This window comes from Aptenodytes patagonicus, chromosome 1 (genome assembly GCF_965638725.1).
Source record: "Aptenodytes patagonicus chromosome 1, bAptPat1.pri.cur, whole genome shotgun sequence".
Classification (NCBI taxonomy): domain Eukaryota; kingdom Metazoa; phylum Chordata; class Aves; order Sphenisciformes; family Spheniscidae; genus Aptenodytes; species Aptenodytes patagonicus.
The window spans coordinates 67,484,488-67,511,342 of record NC_134949.1 but is presented as its reverse complement, the minus strand read 5'-3'; the positions used below and the strand labels follow the sequence as shown (position 1 = coordinate 67,511,342).

Here is a 26,855-nt window from a genome sequence, read left to right as displayed (position 1 = left end):
CACTCGCACAATCTGCTGTTAGTATGTGTTGAAATATTTCTTGTTGCTTATTTCCCGAGCTATGTCAGTGAGTTATGAAATTCAGAACTTCCTTTTTTTTATATAATGAGTTGATAACGTTCATTCTATGCCCAGTTTAAGGACTGTCTCCTAGATGAGTAGAGTTACTTGCACGAAAACGTTGGAATGTAAGGAGTTCTGCTCGCTGTAATGACATTCCTATATAAGGCATGGGTAGCTGTAAGTAGACCTCTCTTTTTGCCTGTTTTTTTTAATAGCTTACTGTTTTTGAAGTAAATTTATGACCTGTGGGAGAGTGTCTGAAATACTTGAAAATAAAGTTTTCTCATCCTGTAGCTGATGCACTTATAGATCTCTCTTAAAGAATTAGAAGACAGCAGGAGTCCAGTAAGTTCTCTAGTAGCCTGTGGTCAAACTTGTCTATGCAGGGGTGCATTCTGTAGTCTAGGTTTAGTTTTTCTGCTAGTATTAACAAGAAAGCATGTTTCTTCCTGTCGTTGAGGAAGGAGAACTCATCTGTCGGCATCCGAGCGCAGTTGCACTGAGCTGAATTCTCATCGCTTGGATGAGCAGCAGCAGAAGCAGAACACAAGTGTGTTGATTCAAGGCAGCTGTCCCTGCAATGAGAAGTTGAATCTTGTGACCTTCCTCACAGCACACGATGGATTTGTGTTCAAATTTGAACTTATTTTCTGACACTTTCCTAACCTTTTCCTTCCTATTTTTCTGTCACATGCAGTCTGAGAATAGTGATGATCTTTGAGACTGTGTTGGGAGGGAAGTGGTGCATGTCACTACAGCCTACCTACATCATTAGCTAGCAGTGCATCGCCAAATACTCTGTTTTCTTGAAAGTGAAGTTTAGATAATACTTATATCTACTAGTGTGCCTATATTCTAGCAGTTTAAAATGTAAGTACAGTCAGACTGGATGGGGAGTATTTCACTGTAGTGTATGTATACACTATATGTACACATTTGCACTATATTGTATTACTTGAAGGACATAGAAATGCTATTTAAATATTCATCCCTGTTTGTACTGCATGGCTTTGACTCAGTGAGCTCACCAGTGCTATAGAAAGACAATCAAAACTTCAAAAGTGTTTCCAAAATTTTTTTTTGGCGAGCAAGATCAGTTTATTAGTTCCGCTTTGTACATATATGTCAGGCATTACTCACTTCTCAGAATGTGTAGGAGTCTTTTCTTTGTGGGTATGTCTTGATTTATGTTATTTATTTTTTCCTTATCCTTATGTGTAGTAAGTACTTTTGCAATAAAAGACAAACTATGAAAAGTCTAGATCTTTCAAAGTATTGGAGTGACCCATGTGCTAATATCCTTCCCCAGGCCCTTGTAGCAAAAGAATAAAATCCTTGAAAGATATGGCTCCCCTTTGTTGTGTTGTATGTTAATAATAATACTACTACTAATACAAGCCTCCATGATATTCTTACTGCAAGCGAAATGCTGTACAGTAATAGGCTATACTGGGCCTATTACTTATACTGAAAATAGTCTGAACAAGAGATGACCTATGGTTTTGTGCTGTATGCCTCTAATGCCATATATCTGTCGTGGGTCCACCTGGAAGCCACAGCTGTGACCAAGACCCCCAGTACTCATCAGACTTTTCTAAATAGTCTCTGCCAAAACCACCTTTTTTTTTTTTTTTTTTTTTGCAGCTGTGAAACTGGTTGCTCGTCCTTGTGGGAGGAGGTAGACTGCAAAGAGAACTTTGAGCCATTGACATATATACAAAATAAAAACAGGAGTATTTTGCGTGACTCCAATGGAACACATAGTTACCGTCGGCCTACATGGTACTGTAAATTTGGGTTGTAAAAAAGCTAACTCACTTGTGTAAGCTGGCACGGGTTGTAGGTGGAATTTTGTGGTGTGAAGTAAAGACCACCTTTTGTTGGTGTGGTCTTGGCAGCTACCAGTAAATCCTGCGATACTGCTTTTCCTTCCACTTGGCAGTGGAGCTGTCAGCTGTGGGCATGGATGGGGCATGCTCCACGATTGCCTCATCAAATACCCAAGCCTGGTTTCTTTAGATGGCTTACTGCTGGCTGATCTGTAGACCTGCTGAAGGAGCTTCAGGCTAGGGAAAAGCAAGGTGTTTTGTAAAATTAGTCTGTTGCTTGGTCAGCAAACTGTTACAGACTGTTCAGAAAAGTGTTTGTGTTGGATCTAACACAGGTGTTTCTAGATCTTAGAAATCTGTGGCAAAGTGGTGCCTGCTGAGTTTGGGGAGGAATTTAAATCGAATCAATGTGAATTATGTGAGTGGCTCTGCTAAATGCATTTTAAGCATTATTCTGCGTGCTTTGCCACTAATAGGTTAGCCACCTGCAATGGGCTAAAGCACAAGGATGCTGATGTAATATTTAGTACAGCTCAAATACCACCACTCCTGCTGTACCTCAGATTACCTCTTCGAAGCATAAATTAAAGTTCTGGAGTTATAACAACTTTCTTTCTTCCCAAGTTTAACTGATGAAGTATGAGAACTTCCTGTATCTGTATGGAGGAGACTAGCACACTGAATACCCGTAACATCTTGAATTATTTTATGGTAGCATAGCATGGTTTCTCTACATTTCCTTACTCTCCTACTGTTCATGGGTTTTATTGAAGGGCTCTTTATAGAGGAGGGAATGTACAGGCTATTCTTCTTCCAGAGACACCATTTCTAGCTTTTGTTTACAAGTTCTGTTGGGAGTTGTCCAAGCCAGGGTAGAAAAGCAGTCCTGCAGTTCCCATCCAGACTTCTCAGAAACTCTTTAGTAAAGCCTGAAGAGAAAGGAAAGCCCCGTGGCCACAGTTCCCACCCATGTGCTACTCTGATGTCTATTCTGCTTTTATTGGGATCTTAACTGGTAAATAAAGAGCACAGGGCAGAGCCCCTGGGTTAGGTTCTCCCTCAGAGCTGGATTTACTCTTGCATTGCTCAGAACCATGTCCAAAGAGCTGCCTGTGATCTGTCTTTGAGCCTTGTGTGTCTGAGCTTTGGCTGGCTCAGCTGTCAGACGCTGAATGTCAAACTTAGGAGGCTGCTGCTTTTCCATGGAAACGCTCTGTGCAATTGCAGAAATAATCAGGCATGTCTGGTGGTTGCTGTGCCCTATTGTTGGGTTCTTCCAGACACTGAACTGAATTGTCCTACCTTGACAAACTGAGTTTTCAGCTAAAATCCAGCTTTGCTGTTGTCATCCCTCTTGGTTTGTTTTTTTTGTTTTTTTTTTTTTTTTAATGCAGATGGATTGAAAAGCATTAGTGTCACAGTTTATTCTGCTTTTGGAATGTAAGCCCCTTGATGTTGGCTCTCCCTTTCTCTCTCTTCATGCACATCTTGCAAAAGCAGCTCCAGACCTCTGGCTTCTGGGTAGATACCACCAATATGAGCTGTCTCATGCCTTGTATGTGCAAGGCCTGAGCTGCAGTATCCCCTTCAGGGAGGCTGTGCTATCGTACATTCTCCTTAACAACTCTTCTGTGCACTACATTTTACTATTGACATAAAAATAGTTCAGTGTTTACAAAAAAATCCTGCTAACTGTTTCTTTGTGATCAGCAGTTTCCAAGAGGATTTTCTTTACTAGAGAAAGGAGTTCTAGTCTAGGGCCTTTGGATTGATGGATTTTTTTGAAATTATATTTTACGTAATTTACTTTCCATAATATTTTAAAATTATATTAATCAATGTGCCTGACTAACTCTAGATACGCTTTGGTGTTGGCTTTAAAGAAAAAGTGATGTTCTTTTCTACAGGCGTTACTAACTTGGAGGCACTGCTCCTACTGAGCTGTATCAGAGGTGCCGTAAAGTATTTGGAAACTAAAGTAATTCCAGTTTATGGAATAAGTGTTTCAGTGTATTGGGCTGGTGATATTCCTGATCTGAAAATAACTATCTTTGGAGACATAACAGTAGAAGTCTTGGTTTTTCTACTTCTGTAAGGAATTTAATTTCATAACTTGAAAGTTATTCTGGAGGACTGCCTATGAAGGAAGGATAACTTTCAGGCTTATACACCAAATAGGTCACTAAGATGGCCTAGTATGAGCTCTGTCCATGTTTCTTTGTTGTCCTTTAAGGATAGCTGCCAAAAATAAGCATCCACAGAAACAGCTGTTGTAATATTGGAAGAATGATTGCTGCAGTGGATGGAAACAGTCCATGTCTTTGAACTGGTGAGAAGGAGGTGGCTCAGCTCCCTGCTGCGGATCCCGCTTTTGTAAGCAGTAACAGTTTGGAAGGGAAAGGCTTATCACTCAAAACGTTGACATCACTTAATCAAACAGCGGACGTAAGAACAAGAGCAAAACAGCCGCTGCCCCTTCTCCCACGCCCAGTACGCATGTTCTCCCAGTCTACGTGGGCACCCTGTGAAAGAAGAAGAAACTCCATAGTCTTGTTTCTTGTGACACTGAGAAAGCATTTGCTGATGCGAAACCGTGGGGTCTGAAAACACTTGGGAAGTAAGGGGAGCGCAACTGACCCAGGCATGAGGTCTCCATTTGCTTTAGATCTGGGGAGGTGCTGCTGAGGAAGCATTTGCTGTCTGCAGGGCTTTAATTCATTGCTTTCCTTCTGCAAAGTACCATGTTTTTTTAATTTAGGAAAACAGCTAATTGAGGTAAGACTGGGAGAGCATCTATGTCATACAAAGGGATCTTTAAGGGCCAGTGTAGAAGCCTTAGCCCTTCTGTGCTTATCACAAAAAATGTTAAATCTTGGGATTCTGGACAAGTAAGAGGAAATTTTGCAAATTTCAGCCCTTAAAATTGCTTACAGAATTTTTTTTATACTCATAAAAATTTAGACATTCTGTTTCCCGTGAAGTGAACTTCCTCAATGCCAGATGGTATCGAGTTAAAAGAAATACTTACATATTATATTGAAGCTACTTTCTTTTTAGAAACAAAGGTCATACTATAATAGTGCAGATCAATGGTCTATTGTATTGATTTATCTCTGGCAGTAACATACAGTTGGTACAACTATCAGGAATTACAAGGTTGTTTTAGTAGAACTCTAAAAACAGGCGTGAGAAATGGGCAAAAGTTCAAAACCATACATGTGTGAGGCCTGGTGTCGCTTACTTAGATGCTGTGGTTGGCTTTATAAATAAAGCTTTCAAATCTTATGCAGAGAGTGGAGACTAACTTCTGTCAAATATGCCTTATTCTAAGCTCATGTAACTTGTTTTGGGTGAATAGATTTTAAGTGGTCATCACAAAAAAACCCAAAAACGTATCCAATTTGAAAAACATACATTTCTAAAAGTCCAGTTTGCGTCTCCATCAACTTGCGTAAAATACCAAAGTCTTAGTCTATCAGATAGCAGCTGGGACTGGAAGAAGCTGAAGGACATGGTGTCATCGTTACAAAAGACAATCTCTTCAGTGGAATAAATTCAGGAGATGGGATGTCACTATGTTTTTTATTTTTCATTAATATCTTTCAGCTAAAACCAATTTATTCCTAAACTCCTATCTGGCTCAGACTGGGCCAAAGAGTAAGGGGAGATGGCTAAGTTTTCTTTCCCCTACCCATCTCTCCTCAAAAGCATTTTGGATGTGCTGTTTTCCTTTCTCCTTTTCAAGTAGTTTGAATAAAACATTTGTCACATATACAGAGGATACTTGTTTGGTGTTGCTCCATGTAACTTGCCTATTGCTTCTGCCAAAATTTGTAGTGCATCCATTGCCTCATGTGATGGCTGCTGTGTGCAGTTTATTCAAATCTTTGCATTGCATCTGTGTAAAATCAGACTCAAGAATTAAAGAAATTTCAAGTAAGAAGCTGAAATGGATTCTGTCTGTTGTTGCCCTTTATTCTGCTAGCAGTCATCATAATGAGTACAGCTAGTACTTGCTCACAAACAGACAGTCTAAGGGTTTTTGTCGGTGTCTGGAACAGGTTTTCCGATGCCAAAATTGCTTACAATATTTCAGTAAACAACATCATTTTTAAATACAAAATTAGAATTAACATAAATCTAGAAAATTACTTTGTTAGGACGTCTTTTTTCACCTTTCATGAAGGTGAAAAAAAAAAAGATTAAAGCTGAACTTGAATCCCTGTAATTTTGAAATCAGTCTGTTTGCCAAGAATTGTAGTTGCTACAGTTTTTTTTTTCCCCCCAGAAACGCATAAATACATAAAATCTATTAGCATATTAAAACTCATTTCTGAGCCATGGTCTTTATTTTTAAGAGGCAAAACAAGATATGCTGTAACACTTAAATGCTGAAAAGTTTTTATTATTAACAATTGGCAAGTCAAACAGGAAATTGGCTTCCTTCCTTCCATTATTTTACCCTTGTTACTGATGGATGATTAGGTTTGGTGTCTGTGGTTGCTTAAGAAGTCTTTGATGTAAAGATTGCTTATTTAGAGGAAGAAAATGGGTTGAAATTAACAGCATGAGTCAGAATGATCATCTAGTCCTGGGTAGACCTGGGTTTGGTGTGGGACCAAACCCTGGCAGACCTGGGTTTGGTCCCACACCTGTCACCAGTACCCGCAGCGCCCTTGTGAGCTCTGCCAGTCCCCTCCGAAGTCTGGGTCCTCTTTAGCTGCCATGCTTTCCACGGTGGGGACTCTGCTACGGCTTATGGGTACTCAAGCCCTGTAGGCAGTGATCCGAGGGGTTTCCAGTGTTAATGCGCCAGCAGTTTAATAGTGGTGTCTCTTACCAATGTAAGAAAAGCTTAACTGTGCTTGCTGTGAAACAAAACTAACTTCCTTATGCAATGAGGATGAAAGAAACTGAAATTTGGGGCGGGGGAAGAAAATTACTGAGCTCCATGCCTGGAGCCACCCAGAGGAAAAGACGGGCGTTTTTGTGATGATGGGTTCCAGCACAGGGTTTTTCAGTCTTTTACAGAACAAACGCTGCCCTGCAGGACCAACTACAAGATCAAAGGTGCCACTAAGGGAGAAAGGAGACCATTTTCCCTTGCTCAAAAGAATAATTCAGCAGACCTAAGTTAGCATGTAGGAACTTGAAGTCCAAATTTGGCTCAGCTTTAAGTAAAATTACCCACTTCTTTTGACGCGCTGTTAGTCATAAGCGCTGCATGGTTTTGAGAGTGAGGGAGAGAAAGTTTGAATGCGTCAACAGAGTCAGTCCATGGACTACCATGCTGCGTGCTTTTTCACATCCAGTGGTTCAAACCTTAAATATTTTGAGACGTGGTGCTGTGCAACTCATCAGTATTTAAAGCCTTAATAAGTTCTTTCAAAGCTCTTTTTATTTTGCAGACAAGATCGTTACGGGTTGGTCTTGAAAACCCACTTCCCTTTCCCCTCCAGATAACGTCGGTGGGAATTTTGCCGAGCTGGTGCACGCCATTGGTGTAGGTGTGTAGCTGCGCAGGATCTGGCCTGGTGAGAGCAGTGGTTTCAGGCACAGCTTTAATGCAAAAAAAGGCTTTTCCAGCCACAGCAGCCTGGTCGTGCAGCAGAGAGACACGGCAGTTTTGCCTGCTGCTGAATCAGCATTGGTCTCAGCAGATGCGGAGCAGATAAGCCTGGCAGAAGCCATAAGACCAAAAGCAAGGGTCTGTGCAGTTCTTGTTGAGGAAAACCCAGGCTGGGAGATCATAGTATTCTTGAGGGGAGCAACCTCAAGGTCCGGGAGATAGAGACGAGGCAGCAAACATTCCCATCGTGCTGAAATAAAATCCATTCAGGGGAAACAAGCCTGCCTTCAGAAAATCATTTTGTCAGGGGGAAAAACAGTCCTCAGCTAATTTCTCTGAACCCTCTGTTTTAATAGTGAATGAAAACTCTCACTAGCTTCACCTCCATCTTAGTGTGTGTTTTACTCCCCTTTCCCTCCTGTGCGGTGCGGGAATAGGCAGCGTCAAGGTTAAACCTGCTTGCAAGCTTTTGTTAAGGTGTTCTGCCTGCTTGCGAAGGCAAGGCACCTGCTAGGCATGCCCAGTGAGTGCTAGGAGCTGGCTCTCCCTTCACTAAGGCTTTGCAAGGCTGAAGCACAAAGAGCGCTTGTTGCCCAGTCTCCGGGAGTCTCCCAGTGCTACCACTAGCTGGGGAGGACTGGTTACCATGGAGGCTGCCATCTGTTCGCTCCCCGCTGGAATGTGATTATCCTTGCTGGGTTGGGAACCAGCAAAAGCAGGGGAGCGTGTGCTGCCGGCAATTATCTGCAATGGAGTGCGTTAATGGAAGGCTGGAATTAGCTAGCTGGAGGAGCACATAAAAGGATTTTACCAAAACTACTAATGATTTCTAGCCAAGAGGAGTAAGCTTTTTGCAAGGTCAGTACTAAATTCATTATGTACGCAGGTAATTTTTAATTGGTGCAGTGGATTTATGATTTAAGGACGGCAGTACCATGGTAATAATGCTTATTGTTAAGAGGGTGTGTGGGGGGAATTTTGTTTTGAAGATCTTTGTTTGTCTGTTTCAGTTCAAACAGTTTTATTTGGGGTCGTTAAAGTAGTAAGTCAGAACAATAACTGGCCAGACTGACACAAATGGAGCAATTCATATCTCTTGTCTTTATGAAATGCTGTTCACTGCCACATCTGTTTGATTTACATGCCTTTTCACGCTGATTGCTTTTTGTCTGAGTGATTTCTTTTTGGATGCGATCCGTGTTTGGTTTTCGTACTGGCATGAAGGGTGAGACGAGGGGGAAATGTTCAAACAGAGCTGGCGATACAATGGATGTTCAGGGTGTTTTATGCAGTTTGCTCAGAGGAAGCAGCGTAAGGGAGGCAGAATGCAGGAGCAGGTTTTCCACTCTTCGTTCCCACCCTCTGCCCCTCTTTCCAACTCACTGACTGACCAAACATTTTGGACTCTTTCTTTTATAGAGCTTAATTGTACAGAGACTTGACATGACTTTTCAGGATACTCTGCAAATATCGTGACTGTTTTGATGGCAGGATTTTATTTAAAGGGGAAAATAAAATTAGAAATACATGCTTGTAAGGCTTTTGTATCCTACAAAAGACACTTTTTGTTGTGCTGTAGGAACTAGGAGTATTAAATTTTTTCGTAATAAATGCATGATGAACGTTTGTGTGCAGTTCAAATTACTGACTTAAAACGAGGGGCATTAAAATTAATTTGTACCCCAAATAGACAAAATGTTACTTCAGCAGATATTTTTAGTCACGTATGGGCTTTCCCTTTTCAAATAAAACTCTTATGCTGCATCCCTCTTGCCAGGACTGCCATTTTTATTTGGTACAGGGGAGGACGCTACTAGAGGCTTTTAATTAAAACTATGTCAGTCCTAATTCCACCGATCTGCCCTCTGCTTTTATGCATGTAAAATGTCAGTGCATTGGAGTCTAGGAGGAAAGTTACCAATGGAGTTAATAAGTCACGATTGCAACATATTTGACTAGGATAAATTTTTAACCTATGAGACGCTTTCCGAGTCTTGGTGCCTAACAAAAGTGTGTGTGGGGGAGGTTGAGGGGGTTTTTATTTCTTTGAGTACTTTAACTGTTTGTGGTGTACGAGCTTTTCTTGTGCTTCTGGGAGCCTGGTATATGTGCCTGAAGTCTTTCAGACATCATGTCACGCTCACACGTTGGTGGAACTGGGCAAGCGCTTTTAATGGAAGCTGTATCATCTTGTAATTAAAAAGCCTTTTCTTTATTAACCCTTTCCTTCTCCAGAATTTTAAGTGTTGTGTTACCATTGAAGTGGGTGATACGTGCAAAACTTGCCTTTAATGGGCTGCAGGGGACTTGTTCACGCTGCAAGTTGCAGGTCTGTAATTGTGTTGTTGAAAAGAATGCAGGAGGCAGATTGGCTTTTGTGCTTGAAGAGATTAGACTTTCACCCTTCAGGCTCTGCCCTGAACCTAGCTGGAGGGAAGGGCAACCACCCCAAGGTTATTCTGCAGCTGGTGTGGGATGTGTTTCTGTTCCCTGGTCTGTTTCTGGTAAGGTAGCTGTTGCCTGCAGGATTCGCTGTCACTGTGGATGTGAATTACTGTCTCATTGGCAAGTCTTCACAGACAGCAACGATCACATCGACGTAAAGGTAATGGTTTGTATACCCCTTCCGGAGGTGATTTCTCCTGATTGCTAGCTGCTGGTGTGCTGAGAAGCTTGCTTTTCCGCTGCCTGTGCTAAACCTGTTTCAAGGATAAATAGGGGACTTTACATTTGGCATTCTCCAGCTTCTTATATTCTCTGATGAGCGCTGTGTAAATGTCCAAATAATCCTGAGCAAACAATTTTTTTATTTCCTTCTTGAATGGTCTATATGTGGCTGCTGAATACTTTTTTTTTCTTACTAAATTTTACTTTAGGTCACTAGGTCAGTGTTGATTTGTGAATGCAGGATTTAAAGGCTGGACACTCTTTAATCCATTTGAGCATTTGGCCTTTCATAGTAGACATCCCATTTCCATGTAACAGAGGAACTGTTAAATGTCTGTCTGATATTAATTTTTTTTTTTTTTAATCTGTGGTAAATTATTGCAAGTGGCTCTGATGTTTATACTTAACGCAAACAAATGAGGGTCAGTGTAATCTGCTACATGATCTCTTGAAGGAGATTTATTCTAAAATACAGGCTTTGGGGGCCAGCAGAGGTGATGGGTCGTACTGAGTAGTGATTTTTTTTTTTTTTTTTTAAAGAGGGTAAGCTCAATTTAGACACATCATCTCACAAAAAAAGATATTTTGAATGAAATCCTAACTAAATAGTGTCTAGAAATACAACCTAGTATACAGTGGGCTCATCATAATCTTGTTTATAATGTCTGTACATACTGAGCTTTCAGGAAACTTGTCATTAAACGGTAAAATCCTGAGTCAATATATAGGAAGCTGGCTTGCATATAAACGATCACAATTGTTTTCTTCAAACAGACAAGTCTTTCTGCTTTTCACTTGACACATGACTGTGGAATGCTGTTTGACATGACTTGGATTTATTTATACATTGTGTTCCGGCTGCTACTTGGTGGAGATTTTAAACATGCTTAGTTTTCAATGCACTTTTTTTCTGCTGTTTACTCATGTATTCTGAACATTAAAACAAACAAACAAAAAAGCCCAGGCGCTGTACTGTCTCCTTGTAGCAGCATGGCTATTTCAAGGTTAAAGCCTGCAGCTCCCTCTGAAGGGCCAACTGTTTTGGAAAGTCCTGGTGCCTGTTTACAAACTGTTCTCTTTGCAGCTCCCATGAAATAATGGAGTCCTCGGGATGCTGGATGTGGGAGGATAAACCTGCTGACACAGGCACTGCTGCTGTTGGTCTGTTCGCCGGGCCTTAGTCATGTAAAATTGCGTGCGTCTTTTATGCTTTGTATGGGTGGGGACAAAATGCAGGCATTAACACTTTTTTCACAATGCTAGAAATTGCTGTACCAGATTTTAGAAAACATCAAATTTGTTGAATTTGTTCTAAAGCAGATCACCGTACTAAACCGGTGCAGTGAGACTATGAGGAACTAAATGTGAGGGACTTGCAATGTGCAGATTAATGATAAGTCTATGAATTGTGGCAGGTTTTTTTAGTCTTTTCCAGAGGGGCTTGCATTTAGTACAGAAGTACTGTCGTCCTTCCTTGTTGAGGTTGAAGAACCTGAAGTCTCAGAGCTGTTCTGCAGATGATTTCAGAAAACATTCCTCCCAGAATCCTTGGTCACAGTTGGGAGAAGAGCAGGGTGGGGATAAATGACTGCACGCCAGCAACAGAATATCTTGAAGTGGTTCTCAGGTTATTTCTAAGGGTTTTTTGGTTTTTTTTCAGTTCATCCAGTTGCTCTTACTATATGCCATAATTAGCTGTTCATTTTTAAGTATAAAGATACTACTTGGACTGACAGAGACATGGGAATTGTTTACTTTTTGATTAATATCTGAGCAAAGTGAGTACTTGAGTACATTTGGGAATGTGGAGCTCAGGACTGGAAGGAGCCATTTAGTCATTGAGGGGGTTTTGCAGGGGTTTTTCCCCCTCCCCCTTCAGTCACAGGCAGCCATATGACTTAGGTCTCATTTTGATGTTAAATAGACTTTTCTTCTGGCACAGTGAGAATCACAGACTGTTACTGGCTATGGGAAACAAACTTGAAACAAAACTTTAAACTGTAGTAAATGACCAAAAGCCAACATTACACTATGCTTCAGAAACTGAGCAAGAAAGATTGAAGTCATTGCCAATGTCATGAGATTCCTATTAGCAGAAAACTTAAGCAGGCACTTGAGAAATGAACTCTACTAGCAGCATGATTCTTACCTGGACTCAATAGCCACAACCAGTCTCCAGTGCTTCAGAGGAAAGGGTACCCAAAGCAGCCAGATTTTGAAACAGAGGGAAGAATAGTCTTCTAGTCCTGACAGATGGCTAGTAGAAGTGCTTTTCCAACTGCTGATCTTTGGAGGATCCTTCATTGCAGGTTTTTTATGCTTTTTCTTGACTATATGTAGACATCTGCTGGCTTGTGTATCCTTTGGACTGTACTTCGATGCTGTGGTTTTCCTACCACCACAGAAGCACTTTACCTTCATGAAAGTTGTATAGATGCAGCTAACCCTGGTACTAAACAGTGTTGCAATTTGTCTGTTCCACTTATACTTGTAGTAACACTTCTTGAAGAAAAAAAAAAAATGTAATCCATGTCAGCTGCCCAATTAAGTAGTGTTGTGGTTATAGTTTTGAGTATCTGGTTTAGATTTGATAGCCAAGATTGGAACAAATTACTGTGCAAGCCTTTTTAGCAAAGGCTCATGAACTGGGGATTGAGGCTTCAGAAGATCTGAATTCCGGTCTCTTCTACAGTTAAAGGTTTTGTTTTGCAGGCATTGAGTAATGCCATGGGTGGTGTGGTGTATGCCCTGGAGTGGTGTCGAACATAGCTGCTGTTTGAGTAGTAGAGGGAAAATTAGCTCAAGAGTTTGTAATATTACTTGAAAGAACAAGTTGATTCTTTCTGAATATATATTTCTGAAATAACAAGTTATTCCTGCAGGGCACAACCTGAACTTCTCACTTGGAATTTTTCTTCCTAGTATCTCCTTCTCAGTCCCAGCATCTCTTGTGTGTTCCTACAGTCCTGTCCCATTTCCTACATGAGTTAATATATTTTAATTTTTTTTCCCCTCTTCCCTTTCTTAAGGAGGTCACTGATGCTCAGGAAGATGAATGAAAGCATGAAGCGTCTTTTCTGTAATTCAAAATAGTTTGATGGCTTCCCATATCATGCTTACAGCAGTTACATTGAGACCGAGATCTATTACCTAGAATAAATAATTTAATACTATTTTTACTTGCGTTCAACATGGTCAAGTATTGTATACCTGTTGTTAAGCTCCTTAAAATATCAAAAGGGGTCATAGGCAACAGGTAATCTTACATAACCTTTCTTTAAAGATCTTGTGCCACTTTTCTTTACAGCTGTAATAGTTCTCTGGCAGCTCTATGTGCCAAGGCAGTTTCCATGACTAATTTTTAGACTCTTCTCTTCGGTAGCTCTTGTTCATGACATTGCTTGGAGCCCTGTGTTGCTGTTATAACTTGGCCACCCACTGTAATGCAACTGGCAAGTGTTTTTGTCCCTTGGCTTGTCAAGATTTCTTTGTGTAAGTCAGTTTTAACTGTGGAAGCTGCTACAAACAAACTCTTAAAGATAGCTGCTATAAGCCAAAATAAAATGGAAGACTTGGAAGACTTAGTGGTGGAATTAGAGCTTTACCGAAGAATTGAAACACAGCAGTTAAAATCTAATATGATGAAATATTCACAGTTAGCAGTGTGAGCACTGTTTGCCCTTAGTAAAGTCGGCAATGCCGCACGCCTCTGTTGTCTGCTAGCATCCTGTTATTTTGGGTAAATGCTCTTTTTAAAAACTTAGTCTAGAACACTGTAGCTAAAGCACCCTGCCCACTAATTTTTCGCCATTTTACCACTTGTTCTGCAAGCTGTGGCCTGGTTTCTGCCATAACAGGATAATTACTGCTTGCATTTTTTGTGTGTATGTGTTTATAAAGCTGATTTTTACTGATTGTAAAATACAATCTTTCTAAACAATTGACTTAAATTTTCCAGGCTTGTCTTATTGCTGATGTTTCTCTGGTTTGACTGAGAATATTCAAAAATTTTTCTACTGTTGAAAAATTCTGAAAACTGTAGAATGCTTTTTTTGATTGCTGCTTAACGCAGGATTAGAACTTAAGTTGGTAGGGTTTCTTTTTTTGTGTGTGTGTCTTCTGTGGGACGTCCTCAGCTTCTGTGAATGATCCACGAAGCTACCAGAAGTGTGATATTCCTGCAATCTGATATTAGACATTTTCAGTGCAAAACAATGCACAGGACGTAGTCATGACGAGAGGAAAAAGCTGCTCAATCCAACATGATCTACTTAGTTCTTTGATATTGTAGTCTGTTCGTTGTGTTTTGATGGATTAAGATTTTCTTTGTAGATCGCTGAAACTGCTTTAATCCTGTTTATCTCAAAACGGGGTGGCATTTTAGAATCTCTTTCCATAAGAAAGACAACAATGAAACTTGACTGTATCTGTTTTATAGCTGGCATCTTCTCTGATTCTAGGTTTTTAGAGTTCATAGACAGCAGCAAAAGAACTGTGGGGGAAAGCTTATTGATTGCTTTTGTGTTAAAATAAATGATGAAAAGCTATTACCGTCTGGAGTGTGGATAGCAATAATTTAAAGGAAACTATAGTTTCATTAGTGCTGATGTGGTCTCTGTGAAGGCTGTGTTTAACTATCAGCACAACTTCACTACGTAAAACAGTCACAACTGTCTCTGATCTTTAGCCAGGAGACTAAAACTGTTTATATATTTGAGGCAGAAGAAAATAGTCATGAACAGATAGTGGAATTTTTTGTCCTGAGACCTGATCTAGTGAAAGATGTCCCTGCCCATGGCAGTGGGGTTGGACTGGATGATCTTTAAAGGTCCCTTCCCACCCAAACCATTCTATGGTTCTATGATTTTTAGGAACTGACGTGTTCTGGAGAAAGTTAATCTGATGCTTTCTGTAATGTAACAGGGAGGACAAAGAAAGGTGGAAGGGGAAGGGCAAATGTGTTGTGCCATGAAGTTTCTCTTCTCCAGAAAAAGCATGGAGTCAGAGTTAAGGTAGAATAGATTGAAAATGCCTATACTGTCACATATTCTGTGCAAGAAATAGAAATGTGATTCAGGAAGAGACTGAACAAATTCATGGTGAATATGGCTTCCAGCAGCTGGCAAAATACGGTTGCATGAATGCATCTGCTGACGCGGGTGATCCCTAAACTACTGATGCTGGAAGCCATGGGGATTGAGGGAAAATCATTGTGTGTTTGCTGCCTTCTACTGTAGGTTACCCAAACATTTGTTACTGCTTCTTTTTAGACACAGAATATTTGATTGAATTATTTTTTTAATTTTTTTTTTTCCTGACCACAGTTTACACGTTATCTACTCCAGAAATATGCTGATGTATTCTACTCTAGTGTTCATTGTGAATCTTCCATGCTGTTTTTCATTAACTCAAACTAAGAATAATTTGTACTTTATTTTTAGTATCTATCACTGCCCAAACTTGTTTTTTATATGGAAGCAAAATCACTGTCACTGCATTCTGACCTGTTTCACTTATGAGGCTTTGTACTGTTTGGATTTCTAACGTGCAGGGGTAATTTTTAAGTTGTGGATTTAGCCTTTCACTGTACTGCTGAATCAAAGGAAAATGCTGTGTGGTGGTCTTCCCGGCTTGAGTTGTGAGTTTTTTTTGGTTTTGTTTTTTTTGAGGGGTATGTGTGTGCTTTGTGTGTGTGTGACCAAAAGCAAAATTAACTGGAAAATGAGACTCTCTGCTCTTAAGCTGTTTTGCAAAGATATTAAATGAGCATTATGTTTAATCTGTGAAGGTGAATAAAGATGGGCGGCACAACACTGTTAGGGTAGGTCACAAGCTTTTTCCTCTTCCCTTTTTTCCACCCTTCCTTAAAGAAGGGTATGGGTTTCTGTGGTAACAGCTACAACATGGTCCCCAACTGGTGGGGCACCAGAGCTGCCCTCTTGGCCTAGCACCACCCGGCTCTGCTGGTCTAGCTGGCAGGCTAGCTCTCCTGGCTGGCAGGGGAGCACAGTGGCAAGCGGGAACATCACCGTTGGAGGTAATACCGTCGCTGGGGTAGAGGCAGCAGCTGTGGTGGAGGCAGAAGGCCTGAAGAAGCAGCCTTCTCAAGGGGGAAGGCTTGGGAAGGAGAAAGCAATGAAGATGACCTGAGAAAAGGCAGAACTGCAGGGCCGGAGGGTCTTCTCTTTGTATTTATTTGCTAACTGTGTGTTAGTGTAATAGAATGGATAGCACTATAAATAGTAATTTCATCTTACCTAAATCATAACATGAAACTTTCTCTCAATTTTGTTTTTTTTATATATATATATAAAAACCAGGGAGGTATAAGAAGTAGTGAACTGTTAAGACTTTTTTTTTAAACAGGGGAATTGGCAAATCAAACCCAGTTGATAAAGGCAAAGCCTTTGACCACTTCCCACATCTAAACCCAAAAATCCTTTAACAATTGCTGATCTTTCTTTGCTAGAGAAGATTAATTGAAAAATGAACAACAGATTCCTGGATTATTTTTTTTAAGTATGGGAAATACTTTAAGCTACAGAAAAACAGCTTTATATGGTTAGTGTAAAACATACAGTTGCCATAGCAAAAGCACTCCTTTTGTAAATGCTAATAGATGTCAATGACACGGCGCTCAATGATCTTTAATATAGTTGTAGAACTACAACTATTTAATTACTTGTTTGGAGAGTTTTGTAGTTGCTTGTATTACTTTTTTGCTTGGACTAAATTGCAGACATGAAGATGCTACAATGACAAATGCTGTACAAACATAGGACAAAAAGGCAGGCTTTTCCCCTAAGAACTTCTATTGCGTGTCCTTTGGGTTTTTGTGCAGCCACAGGCTTTCCCTTTGGGGCACGTGATACAGCTGAGCTGGAAGAAAAGAAAAAAAAAAAAGATGGAAAAATACTATTTACTTTCTAACTATGGCATGGTAGTTGTTCATCACACCTGCTTTGAGACTGCTTGTCTTAAATCCGGTTCCTTGCAAGTGAACCAGGAGAGCTAGGGGAGGGAGTGATGGAAGAGCGTTTGATTTCAGAACTGGGAGGGAAAGTGTCTTTACAACAAACTTGTTTCTGTTTGGGCTGCAAATCCAGAGTCTCCCATAGCGTTTCTCACCTTGTTGGGGGCTAGTTACCCATCTTTTTAAGGTGCTATTGTTACTTTTCCTTGTTGCAGCAGTCCTGAATACCCATCCCTAAACTCTGTCCCTGCCCAGCCCACTTCTGTCTGGACTTTTCCTCCTCCCTCCTTTTCCTGGTGGTCACTTGTTTCTGTAGGTCATTTGCTTGATCTAGAAATTTTTCCCCATCTTTTTATTCATTATGTACCTGCAAATCTTGAGTTGTCATACGGCTGTTTTTTCCTTCCTCACGTGCCTGTGTGGCAAAGCTTGAAGGATGCAGCTTAACAAAACAGCACATAATGCGGTCTGCTTCCTGGATGGATTTTGTTCTTCTCTCCCACTTTCTCCTTCTGTTGACACTGATGCTCATCTGACCCCGTGGGCCACCTCAGCCTGCTAAGTTAACAGAACAGTCCAAAAGAAAATGAATAAGTTTCTGGCAGATTAGTGAGCTGAACTGGCTTGCTGCGGTGCCGGACAAGACCCAGTGCAAGGAGAGGAAGAGCAGGATGTTCCTTTGTCAGCAGCTGGCCACTGGCTTGGCGTAAGGGAGCTCTTGGGCTGCACGTGGACTCTCTTGCCTTGTCTCTCCTGAGGATCTTGGGCAACCACGCATGAATTTCATTCTTCGTGTACCCATTCAAGGGTCCTTGTCAATGCTTCACAGCTACTGCGTTCAGTCATCATTAACCTCTGCAGTCCTCGGGCTGACCCCCATTGCTGTCCCTGGATGAGATGTCGGAGCTGAGTTAACGTGACAGCCTGGCATTGGGAAGGGCCATCATGTCCCTCCCCTCTGTGCTGAGCTATGCTGCGCTGTGTTCTCCACCATGCACCTCCTGGAGCTTGTCACATTGTGCAAAACACTGATTCAGCTTGCTCACCTGGAACAAAACAGTTTGCTTTGCCTGCTAGATTGCATTGGCTTATCATGTGCTGGACATTTTTGTGAGGGAGGAACGTGATATAGCTTCAAGGGGGAAATGATGGGAGTGGAATATGTTCATCTTGGTAGTAGAAACATTAAACTGAAATGCAAATCTAACATTAACCACATCCTTGTAGGCTTCATCTCCTCTTCCTTGGCAGAGAGGGGAAACTCCTGAACATCCATGTGGTAGTTTCCCTCACTTGTAGCTCTTGGTAGTTGGCTACTTGACTTTTTAAGCAGTTTACTTTGGTGCCACGTTTAGGCTCTGCAGTTTTGCTACCTGCCCATAGTGATCAGAGGCAGGAAGCCCCCATCGTGTACCCCATTACGATCAAAAGAAACCACAAAGCACCAGTGGTAGGCCTCGCTTGAGCTCTTGCACGGTGCTCAGAAAGGAAGTAGGGGATAGTCATTGCTTCAGTACAGCAAGATGGTGCAGGTAGGAGGGGCGGATGGTCACCCTCTGTTTAGCATGCCTGGAGCAGTGCATCTTTCTCCCAAATTTTGACCTAGGCCAGTGTATGTTTCTGCATATTTGCAGTTCCGAAGGTGTCCTTTGTGTTGTGTGCCTGCACCCCAAGTGAATTTTCAGGCTTTTTTTTTTTTTTGCCTGGTTACAGAAGTATCTGTTCAAAACTACAGTGAATAGTATTTAGCAAGCTGTGTGCTTTGGATTTTTTTTTTTTTTTAAGGTATGGTTTATATCTAGCCTTCTTCATAAAATCACTTGTTACTGATTTTAGACTATCCCAAGAATCATGAAAAGGGCAGCATATGAAAGGTCTGACGGAAGTGGAGGTCAGTTTGGGACAAGGGTGTGTGGTGTCTCAGTAGCTAATCCCATTGCCCTAAGAATAGCTGGGAGCCAAATTGAACCCCTCTGCAGACTACTGCTGGGCTTTTCAGAGAGGCTTTTAACAACACCTCAGAAACTATTTTGGGATAAGGGCAAAGCATGCTTTCATTTTTGCCCAGGACCAAACTGCTGTGCTTCTGAAGTACGGGGTGTACAGGAGAAAGGGGGAGGGGTAGATAACAGTGTGAGTCAACAAGACCTACTTTATGGGAGCCCTGTGGAAGGTGCCTTTTTAGTTATTGTGGTTTTACGTCTCTCTTGGACTCATTGAGATGTCTAAAGATCTCTCACAGGGAAAAAAAAGTTGGGGGTTGCTTTCAGTGCAGAGCACTGATATATTGAAATTCAGAAGTGCTCATGCTGCATTCTGTGCTAGGGCGACACGTGGGTTACTGATCCTTTGGATGGGACAAAAATCACTCTTTCTCTATCAATGCCTTGCGGAAACTTCGTATCATGTCCTGATGCAGCATCCTCAGCAAACCTCTTCAAACACTTTGTGCCTGAAGTGAGTCTGCAGCAACGAGGAGCCAGCTGAAGACAGCCATACTGAATGCTGGGCTGTGATTCACTGTCACATGAGCTAATTTGTTTTCAGGGGTGTGTGTCAGTGTGGCGTGCCGCCCATGTAGCTCTGTAATACTTAGTTCAGCTTTCCAGGTTTCCAAACAGTACTTGTACTCATGTGACTTCCTTCTCAACTCCAGCTTCATCACATTAAGTATATTCAAATGAGTCAAGTACGTAATTTGAGTCCCCTTATCTGCAAAACAGGGAAAGTACTGGAGAGAAAGCTTGTGATGTCTAGTTTGAAAAGTGCATGGCTGTGGAGAGCAAAGTAAGTGCCACATACTTACTGCAAGACATTTATAAAAACTTTTAATTACTGGAGTGATGAAGTCATATGATAAGCCAATAATTTTACTTTGAGATAACTTAGTTTCATAAAACTTAACTAGGCTGCTATGCAAGTCTCTAGACCAAGAACATGCTGGTTTTAGTTTGAATAGCTATCTTATTCATACTAAATGACAGCGACTACTCATCTTAGTAGTACAATTTTAATTACCCACTAATGAGAATGTTTTATTTAACTAGTTGTTCTCCATGCCTCTTCATCTGCTTTTTAGATAAATTTAATAAAACTAACTTTATTTTTTAATTAACTTTCCATTAACGTTCACAGGCGTGTTCTGGTGACAGGTAAGACATAGCTGTACCTCTTGTTGATGAGGTTTCAACTAATACTTGCCAATATAGCTTTATTGTGCAGTTTGTACTTTGTACATTTCTGCTCTTAGAGTAAGCAAAGTTAGGTATAAAACTCACGTGAAACCAGGGGAATAGGTTAATGAGATGTCCCGATTGTATCAGTTTTAGTCTCTCCCAAATCCCCTTATCTGTTAGCTAATCAAATAGAGATAAAACAATTACTCTTTTACCTTTTTTTTTTTTTTTTTTTTTAAAGCGGAGGACTTAAGCATGTGTTTTGAAGTTGGGCTTTGGAGACGTCTTTATACTTGTTTTAATATTGCTCCTTCTGGAAATGAAATAAAATAAAATCTACAGTTTCCTTCAGGCTTGTAAGATTCCTTCTCTCCCCTTGAGCGGTAGCAGAGCTGCAGTTACTCTCCGTGGGCTGTTGCGAGGCGGGGGGTTGCTTGCGCGGCCCAAGGTGGACCTTTTGGGGCTGGTCAGAGCTCTGACTTTTCGCCTCTTCTCTGCCTTGTCCCCTGTGGCAGGGACGGACGGAGAGCAGAGTCTGGTAGCTCAGATGTCATCCCTCCCACACGTGTCATATTACAAAGTTTGTAACAGTTATTATATACGTTTCCCCAAAAGGGAGACTTGATTTCCCATCCGGCCCCTGCTTTTCCTTGTGTGACCCCTTCTCTTTGCTTATGATGGTCAGCAACGAGCATTTATGTAGCTGCTTATCTGAACCAATCGCTTCTTGTATTATTTTGCAGCGATTTGTCTTACAGTTTTCTAACCTACTATGTTGCTTGTGTGAAAATTGAAAATTTTGTTGTTGATCCCACCTGAATTTAAAATCTGTCACACACTTGTATGACAGGCATTATCAGTGGTTTTTCTGGGTTAGGAAGAGTACATCAGGCTGAAGAAAGGCTGACAAAGCGTCACTGGCAGGTGGACAAACCAGGCTGGTGGGGAAAATGGTTTGTTTCAAATATGGGAAACTGAGCAGAAAATTTATCTTCTCTCTGCAAAGGCTTTTCTGGAGAGAGAAGGTGTTCTGTTGTAGATGTACTTCATGTGGAAGCCCAAGCAAGGGGGCGAGCTTTGAAGTCTTGGAGGTGAAATTCAAAACAGGAATGTAACCTATGCATTGGAGTTCTCTTAGTCTGGTTATGAAACTCAGTTACTGTTATTTTTTGTTTTAATGATGCGTTGATGACCTGGGTGAATAAAATTTGTATGCATCTTTAAGGAGCCTGGGATTACTTGCTAGGAGTATCAGGGATTGGGAATTGCAACTTCCTAGCGCAACAGTTTAAAAATAAATGCTCAAAACAAAAACAACACATGCAAATCTTGATCAAAGTGCTAAAATTGGGTTCCATTTAGATCTCAAATCCATATGTGTGGAACTTGCATCTGCTCATTTCAAGAAGAAAAATGCACCAAAGTTTTGAAACAACTGGAGGAAAATAGTTGTTTTTACTGTTTTTTGGCAAAACCCCCTCTGTTCAACATCTGTAATAGAGAGGAAATAATTAGCTTCCCTATTCCAGAGAGCTGTCTGCTCAGTGAAAAACAGATATTCATAACAATGGATTGTTTTGCAAGTGTATACCCTGTAACCCTTGGTGCTTCTCCTTCAAAGCAGCTCTGCAGTGGCGTGCTTGTATGTAGCCTTGAATGTGAGGATATACCAGCGGCCGGTGGTGGAAGGGGCTGTAGGGAGCTGTGGTTTGGACCAACACAGTGGTTGAAGATGACCTCAGCTGCAGCGAATGACAAGCTGGCTGCTATATTCTGATTCATATTACCCGAACTGACAGGGCTGGATTTTAAATCCCAGTTTCTTTCTCCTGCTGGGATGAAAGTGTGCCAGCCGGGGATCACATGGTGTGAGAGCTGTGAACAATAAAAGAAAGTTACTTGCAGTAACTTCTCTTTTCAGTTAATCCTTTTGCTTTTTAAAAATGTGCATTTTTCACAGTTCAGAATTCACTCTAATATCTTTGTATTCTACCCTGGAGCACAATATCTAGTTTATGCCATTTAAAAATTGATTTTAAATTACTCTAGTGAATTTTAATCTGTGCCAAATAAGCTAATGTTTTCACGACAGTTCTTTAATGAGACTTTTTTGGTCACTGCTCTGGTATCCTGCGTGTTGTATTTACTTCATTCTAGGCATGAATTTAAATACAGATTATGCAATGAAAAAGATTATTAGAAATGAGCATCGTGCAGTATAAAGGGAGAACAAAGTACCAACCAGAGAAATGTACTAACTTGTCCTTTAACCGTGATACTGCTTTAATTTCAAAGAGCAATGCAATTAATAGTGACAAAACTTTCATAGTAGCTGAGGCATTAGACAAAACAACTTACAGTAGTCCCTCCTCCTCCTCTTCCTCCTCCTCCTCCTCCTTTCTCCAGCAGTTTTTAGGTTACATAAGCTGATTTCTTTGTTTTTCCTCTTTAATAGTGAACAGACTTCACTCTCTTCTCGAAGCGGACTGGTTTGCATACTTACGTTTTTCCTCTCAAAACAGGCTTGCCTTCAAAGAGGGCGGAGCATGGTGTAGTTGAAAGACCCAGCATGTAAACTGTCGGCATATACTGAACATCTGATGAGAAGTCCTTTCTGGCAGCTTATAGGTCTTGTAAATAGGATATATGTGAGCCTGTCATAGGGTTATTACCGTTGCAAAATCGATTCCTCGTGCGGTGGTACTGGAATATATTTATAAACAATGTCTTCTGAACCAGGTAAGACTGAATGGGATGCTTCTGTTAAACCTTAATTTCTTCAAGACTTGGGGCGTATTTGGGTCCAGAGACACCAAGAGTTAAACTTTCTAGTTTGAAGCAAATACACCGGTGAACATCCAGCTGCCTTGTGATGCAATACAGCTGGAATGCTCTGGTGGCTTTCTCCTCCTATTCTCAGTAAATGAGCTTGCAGTCTCTTGAACTGCTTGCCTGATACATCTGCCACACCGAGACCTCTGCTGCTTTTGGCTCGTTTTGCTGCTGCTTTCACCAGCACGAGACTTCCTTAAAAGCAAATCAGTTTTGTGATGTTTATAAGTGGTTTCTGTTCCTGGCTTATTTACCAGATTCATCGAGCTCTGTTTATAGCTGAAAGGTTTCTATAGGACACTTCTATAAGTCAGCATTGGCTCTAAGAATTATCGCTGTCATTGTTTTAGGAAGTAGGTGTACACTTCGGACTTATGCTCAGCTTTTCACGTATAATGTTGTAATAATCCATTTAACTGATGCTTGTGGTACATTTAATTCTGGAAGCCAATTCTGTACATTAAAGAATGTTTTCTTTTATTGCATCATGCAGTGAAAGGTTTGGATTTTTTCCATTGCAAATATGCTTGTAACTGAATTTTTAAGAATACTATTGAAAATACTGCTTTACTTGTAGGTGAGTGCGTTTTTCAGTTCTGAGAAAAGTTCAGCTTAGGGTAAGTTAAATTAAAAGGCTTACCCAACCCTAACAGCTTAATATAAGAAAGTAAATATTCTGAATGAAGTTTTCCACAGAGAGATAGATGAAACAGATCTGTGGAAGGTTTGGGTTCAGAATGCTGGTCTCCCTCTGGAAAGCAGTCTGAGACTAAATAGAGGGAAGGGAGTCACTTGCTGAGTGAGTTTGAGAGATTTGCTAGAGAAGCTTGGAGTAGATGCATGCAAATAGCTCTACCCCAGCTCTCCTGATCTCAGTACTTGTGGGCATCTGATTTTTCTTGGGTACAAAGAATACTTGTTTTAAAATCTTTCTGTTGGCTCCTTATCTGTTTTATGTTTTATAAGTTTGAAATTGCCCTTCTCCCTCTAGCTTTTGATAATCAACCAAAAGAATGGGAATCACACCTTTCCTCCCACTCTTTGTGTCATTTTTCTGTATCTTGAGAAGAATCTACATGTGGATGTAGGAGACTTTTTTTTTCCCCACTGATTTAGCTCTTAAGAGCTATTTTCTAGGATCTGTAAAGCATGTTCTTTTCCTGTAAATGTAACATTAAACCCTTACAGATTTTCAGGAAGCTCAGTGTGGTGCCATAACTACTATTTTCAGTATTACAACTCATCTTCCGTCTTGCCCTTTGGCTTACTTTAGGTTATTTCAGTTTGCAGAGGCCTACAGTATACTTACATATAACAGTGGCAGTCTGAATGTCAAATATATTGGTGAAGCTGTGATCTTTGATTTTTTGAGAGATAAATATGTTAAGTACAAATATATTTGTATGTGCTTTAAGGTGACATAGGTTATACTATCATGGTATTTTCCAGGCAGTGTATTTCCCAGACTCCAGTTAGCTGTATGAAAGCAGTTAATGCAGGAGTGGACTATGGTGCAAATACCTGGCTTGAAGGGTAAGAAGGGGTGGGGTGAGCTTCTACCAGCCTGTGGAATGGTATATAGGTACCTCCTAACATCACCTTCTCAGAATGGTGTAAGAGACCTCTGGATATAGACAGTACACATAGAAAAGGTGACAGTAAGTAGTTCCTGTCTGTGTGGGTTTGAAATCGAGTGGACAAATGTCCCTGGACACTCCTAAATAGTATCTGAGAGAAGCAGAGAGTCGCTTGCTGAAGTGCTGGCTGCCTCCAGTCCGAAATGGAAAGAAATCCTTCCAGTGCTGACTGCTGGGACTAGGTGAGAGGGGAACAGCACAGCTGATGGGACAGCGCCTATAGGAAGGCATAAGTTCACATGGCAGTTTATTCATTGCTATCACAATGTGCAATTGAGAGTGTGTCCAGGTGCCTAAGCAAAGCAGTTTTTCCAAGTACTAAAGGCCCATAATAAATACGGAAAACATAGAATGTACCTTTTCTGGAGTTTTGATGTTTTTGAAGAATGGAACTTTATAGTTTTTTGTTTGGTTTTGGTTTGGGTTTTTTTTTTTTAGTAGTAGTCCCTATAGGGTGAAAGCATCACGGAAAAACTGATTTCAAGCAATGTCATTTTGAAAAGTTCAATGATACTGTGACCCAGAAGTCAGCAGAGTTAAGTGTTTTCATTAGTACCATCAGTACACTTTTCTTTGTGACTGCAGCACCCCAGGTCTCATGTTAGTCTTTTATGTGGTAGGTGCTGTATAAACAGAGACAGTCTAATGGTTTACGTCAATGCTTGTAATCCCAGTGAATTTGTTGAGTCTTTACTAAAAATTCAAAACAGTTATGGAATGCTCCTCTTCCCTATCTCTCCCCGCCCTGCCCTGGGTTTATAATTAATATAAAACAAAAGGATTAAATTCCTTTAACATTAAGAGTTTGGAAATTTAGGGCCTTGTGTGTTCCTTGCAGTTTGACAGGCAATGCTTGACCTTGAGAAGGGTGGGTAGTTAGGAAACACAATTTTTCCTTTAGATTGCCATAAAATATTTAACATATTGTGACTGCTCTTGCTTGCTTGTGAAAAAGCCCTTACAACCATGACCTATAACCCAAAAAAAAAAAAAAAATACAGAAGGAAAAAAAAAGAAGGAGGGACAACAGCTGGGTTAGGTCATGTAAGGTGTAGAGGGATTTGAGTATTGTCAAACCTTGTATTATAAAAGAAATTAAATGTTTAGCCTTAAACAAATGTTTTATTTTAAGAGTAATTTCATAAATTTTATTTGCTCTGTGTTTTGGAAAACCTTCCCCAACATGCAAGCCATCAGCTTTTTTTAATGAGTATTTTGGTACTCTTTCTTCTGATGCCAAAAACTGAGGCTCTAAGGAAAACAGTAAATACTGCATAGGCGTGAGCAACATTTTGTTGGACTGCAGTTCTGTGAACAGCTCCAGTGATCCAGTGGGCAGTTGCTGCCAAAAGGCTGCCTAGTCCCTCCCTGGGGCTTTCCCAGACTTTTGGTCTCATCCACAAGCCAATTCAGCTCGCTCGCACAGCACAAAACTCCTGTGATAAAACCAGCGTCCACTTGCTTGCTGGCTGCAGGGGTTACGCTGGCCTAGAGAGAAACCCAACGAGTGTCAGAGCTGGTAAGAAATAAGCAGTGGGAGCTACGGGCATGTGAAGAAGGGATGGAGGGGACAAAACTTTCTCTTCTTGGTGGGGGGCTGTCTCACTGTCGGGGGTAGCTGTGGTTTGGGTTTGAGCAGCCTTTTTTGATCTGTCCTGGGACCTTCAAACATTTTCATTTTCAGAATGTTTGAGAAGTGAAAGGTTGCACATCCTTCAGATGTGCTGGACACAACTTGAGCTATTACAAAATTATTTCTCTTCCTGAAATGTTGTTGGATTTAATGTATTTTTGCATTGCATGACTTTTTTTTTAAAAAAAAAAGCATTTCCTATCCATTTGCACACTCAAAGATAAATATTCATATGACTATTAAGCTTTTTGGAACAGTATGGTAAATATTCATCCAAGTCTGCATCAAAAATTATTTTAATTCTCCACCTTAAGTTGTTTTATGAAATGACACTTTAAATTCGTCATACAGTTATGGGGTTTTTTTGTTGTTTTTTTTTCTTTTTAAAAAAGTATATTTTAAATGGGGGTCTGGAAAAGAGAGGAGAGAGTACTAAACAATAGAATTGTTCTGAATTTGTATCTCTCGGCCAGTTC

General features: G+C 40.7%; 1 protein-coding gene across 5 annotated transcripts in view; it reads left to right on the top strand.

Annotated features, from left to right (window-relative positions):
- The window catches only part of FGD4 (FYVE, RhoGEF and PH domain containing 4), a 112,241-nt gene that overhangs the window by 33,673 nt on the left and 51,713 nt on the right, over window positions 1-26,855 (top strand). Inside the window, exon 1 of one of the 5 annotated variants that reach the window (XM_076340546.1) lies at window positions 224-240. The exons of 3 other annotated variants lie outside the window; for them this stretch is intronic. In XM_076340546.1, coding sequence (XP_076196661.1) covers window positions 231-240 — 10 coding nt within the window. In that variant the 5' untranslated portion in view covers window positions 224-230. Of the gene's footprint in view, window positions 1-223; window positions 241-10,050; window positions 10,067-26,855 lie in introns of those variants that run through there. One more of the 5 variants, XM_076340571.1, reaches the window with a different exon arrangement.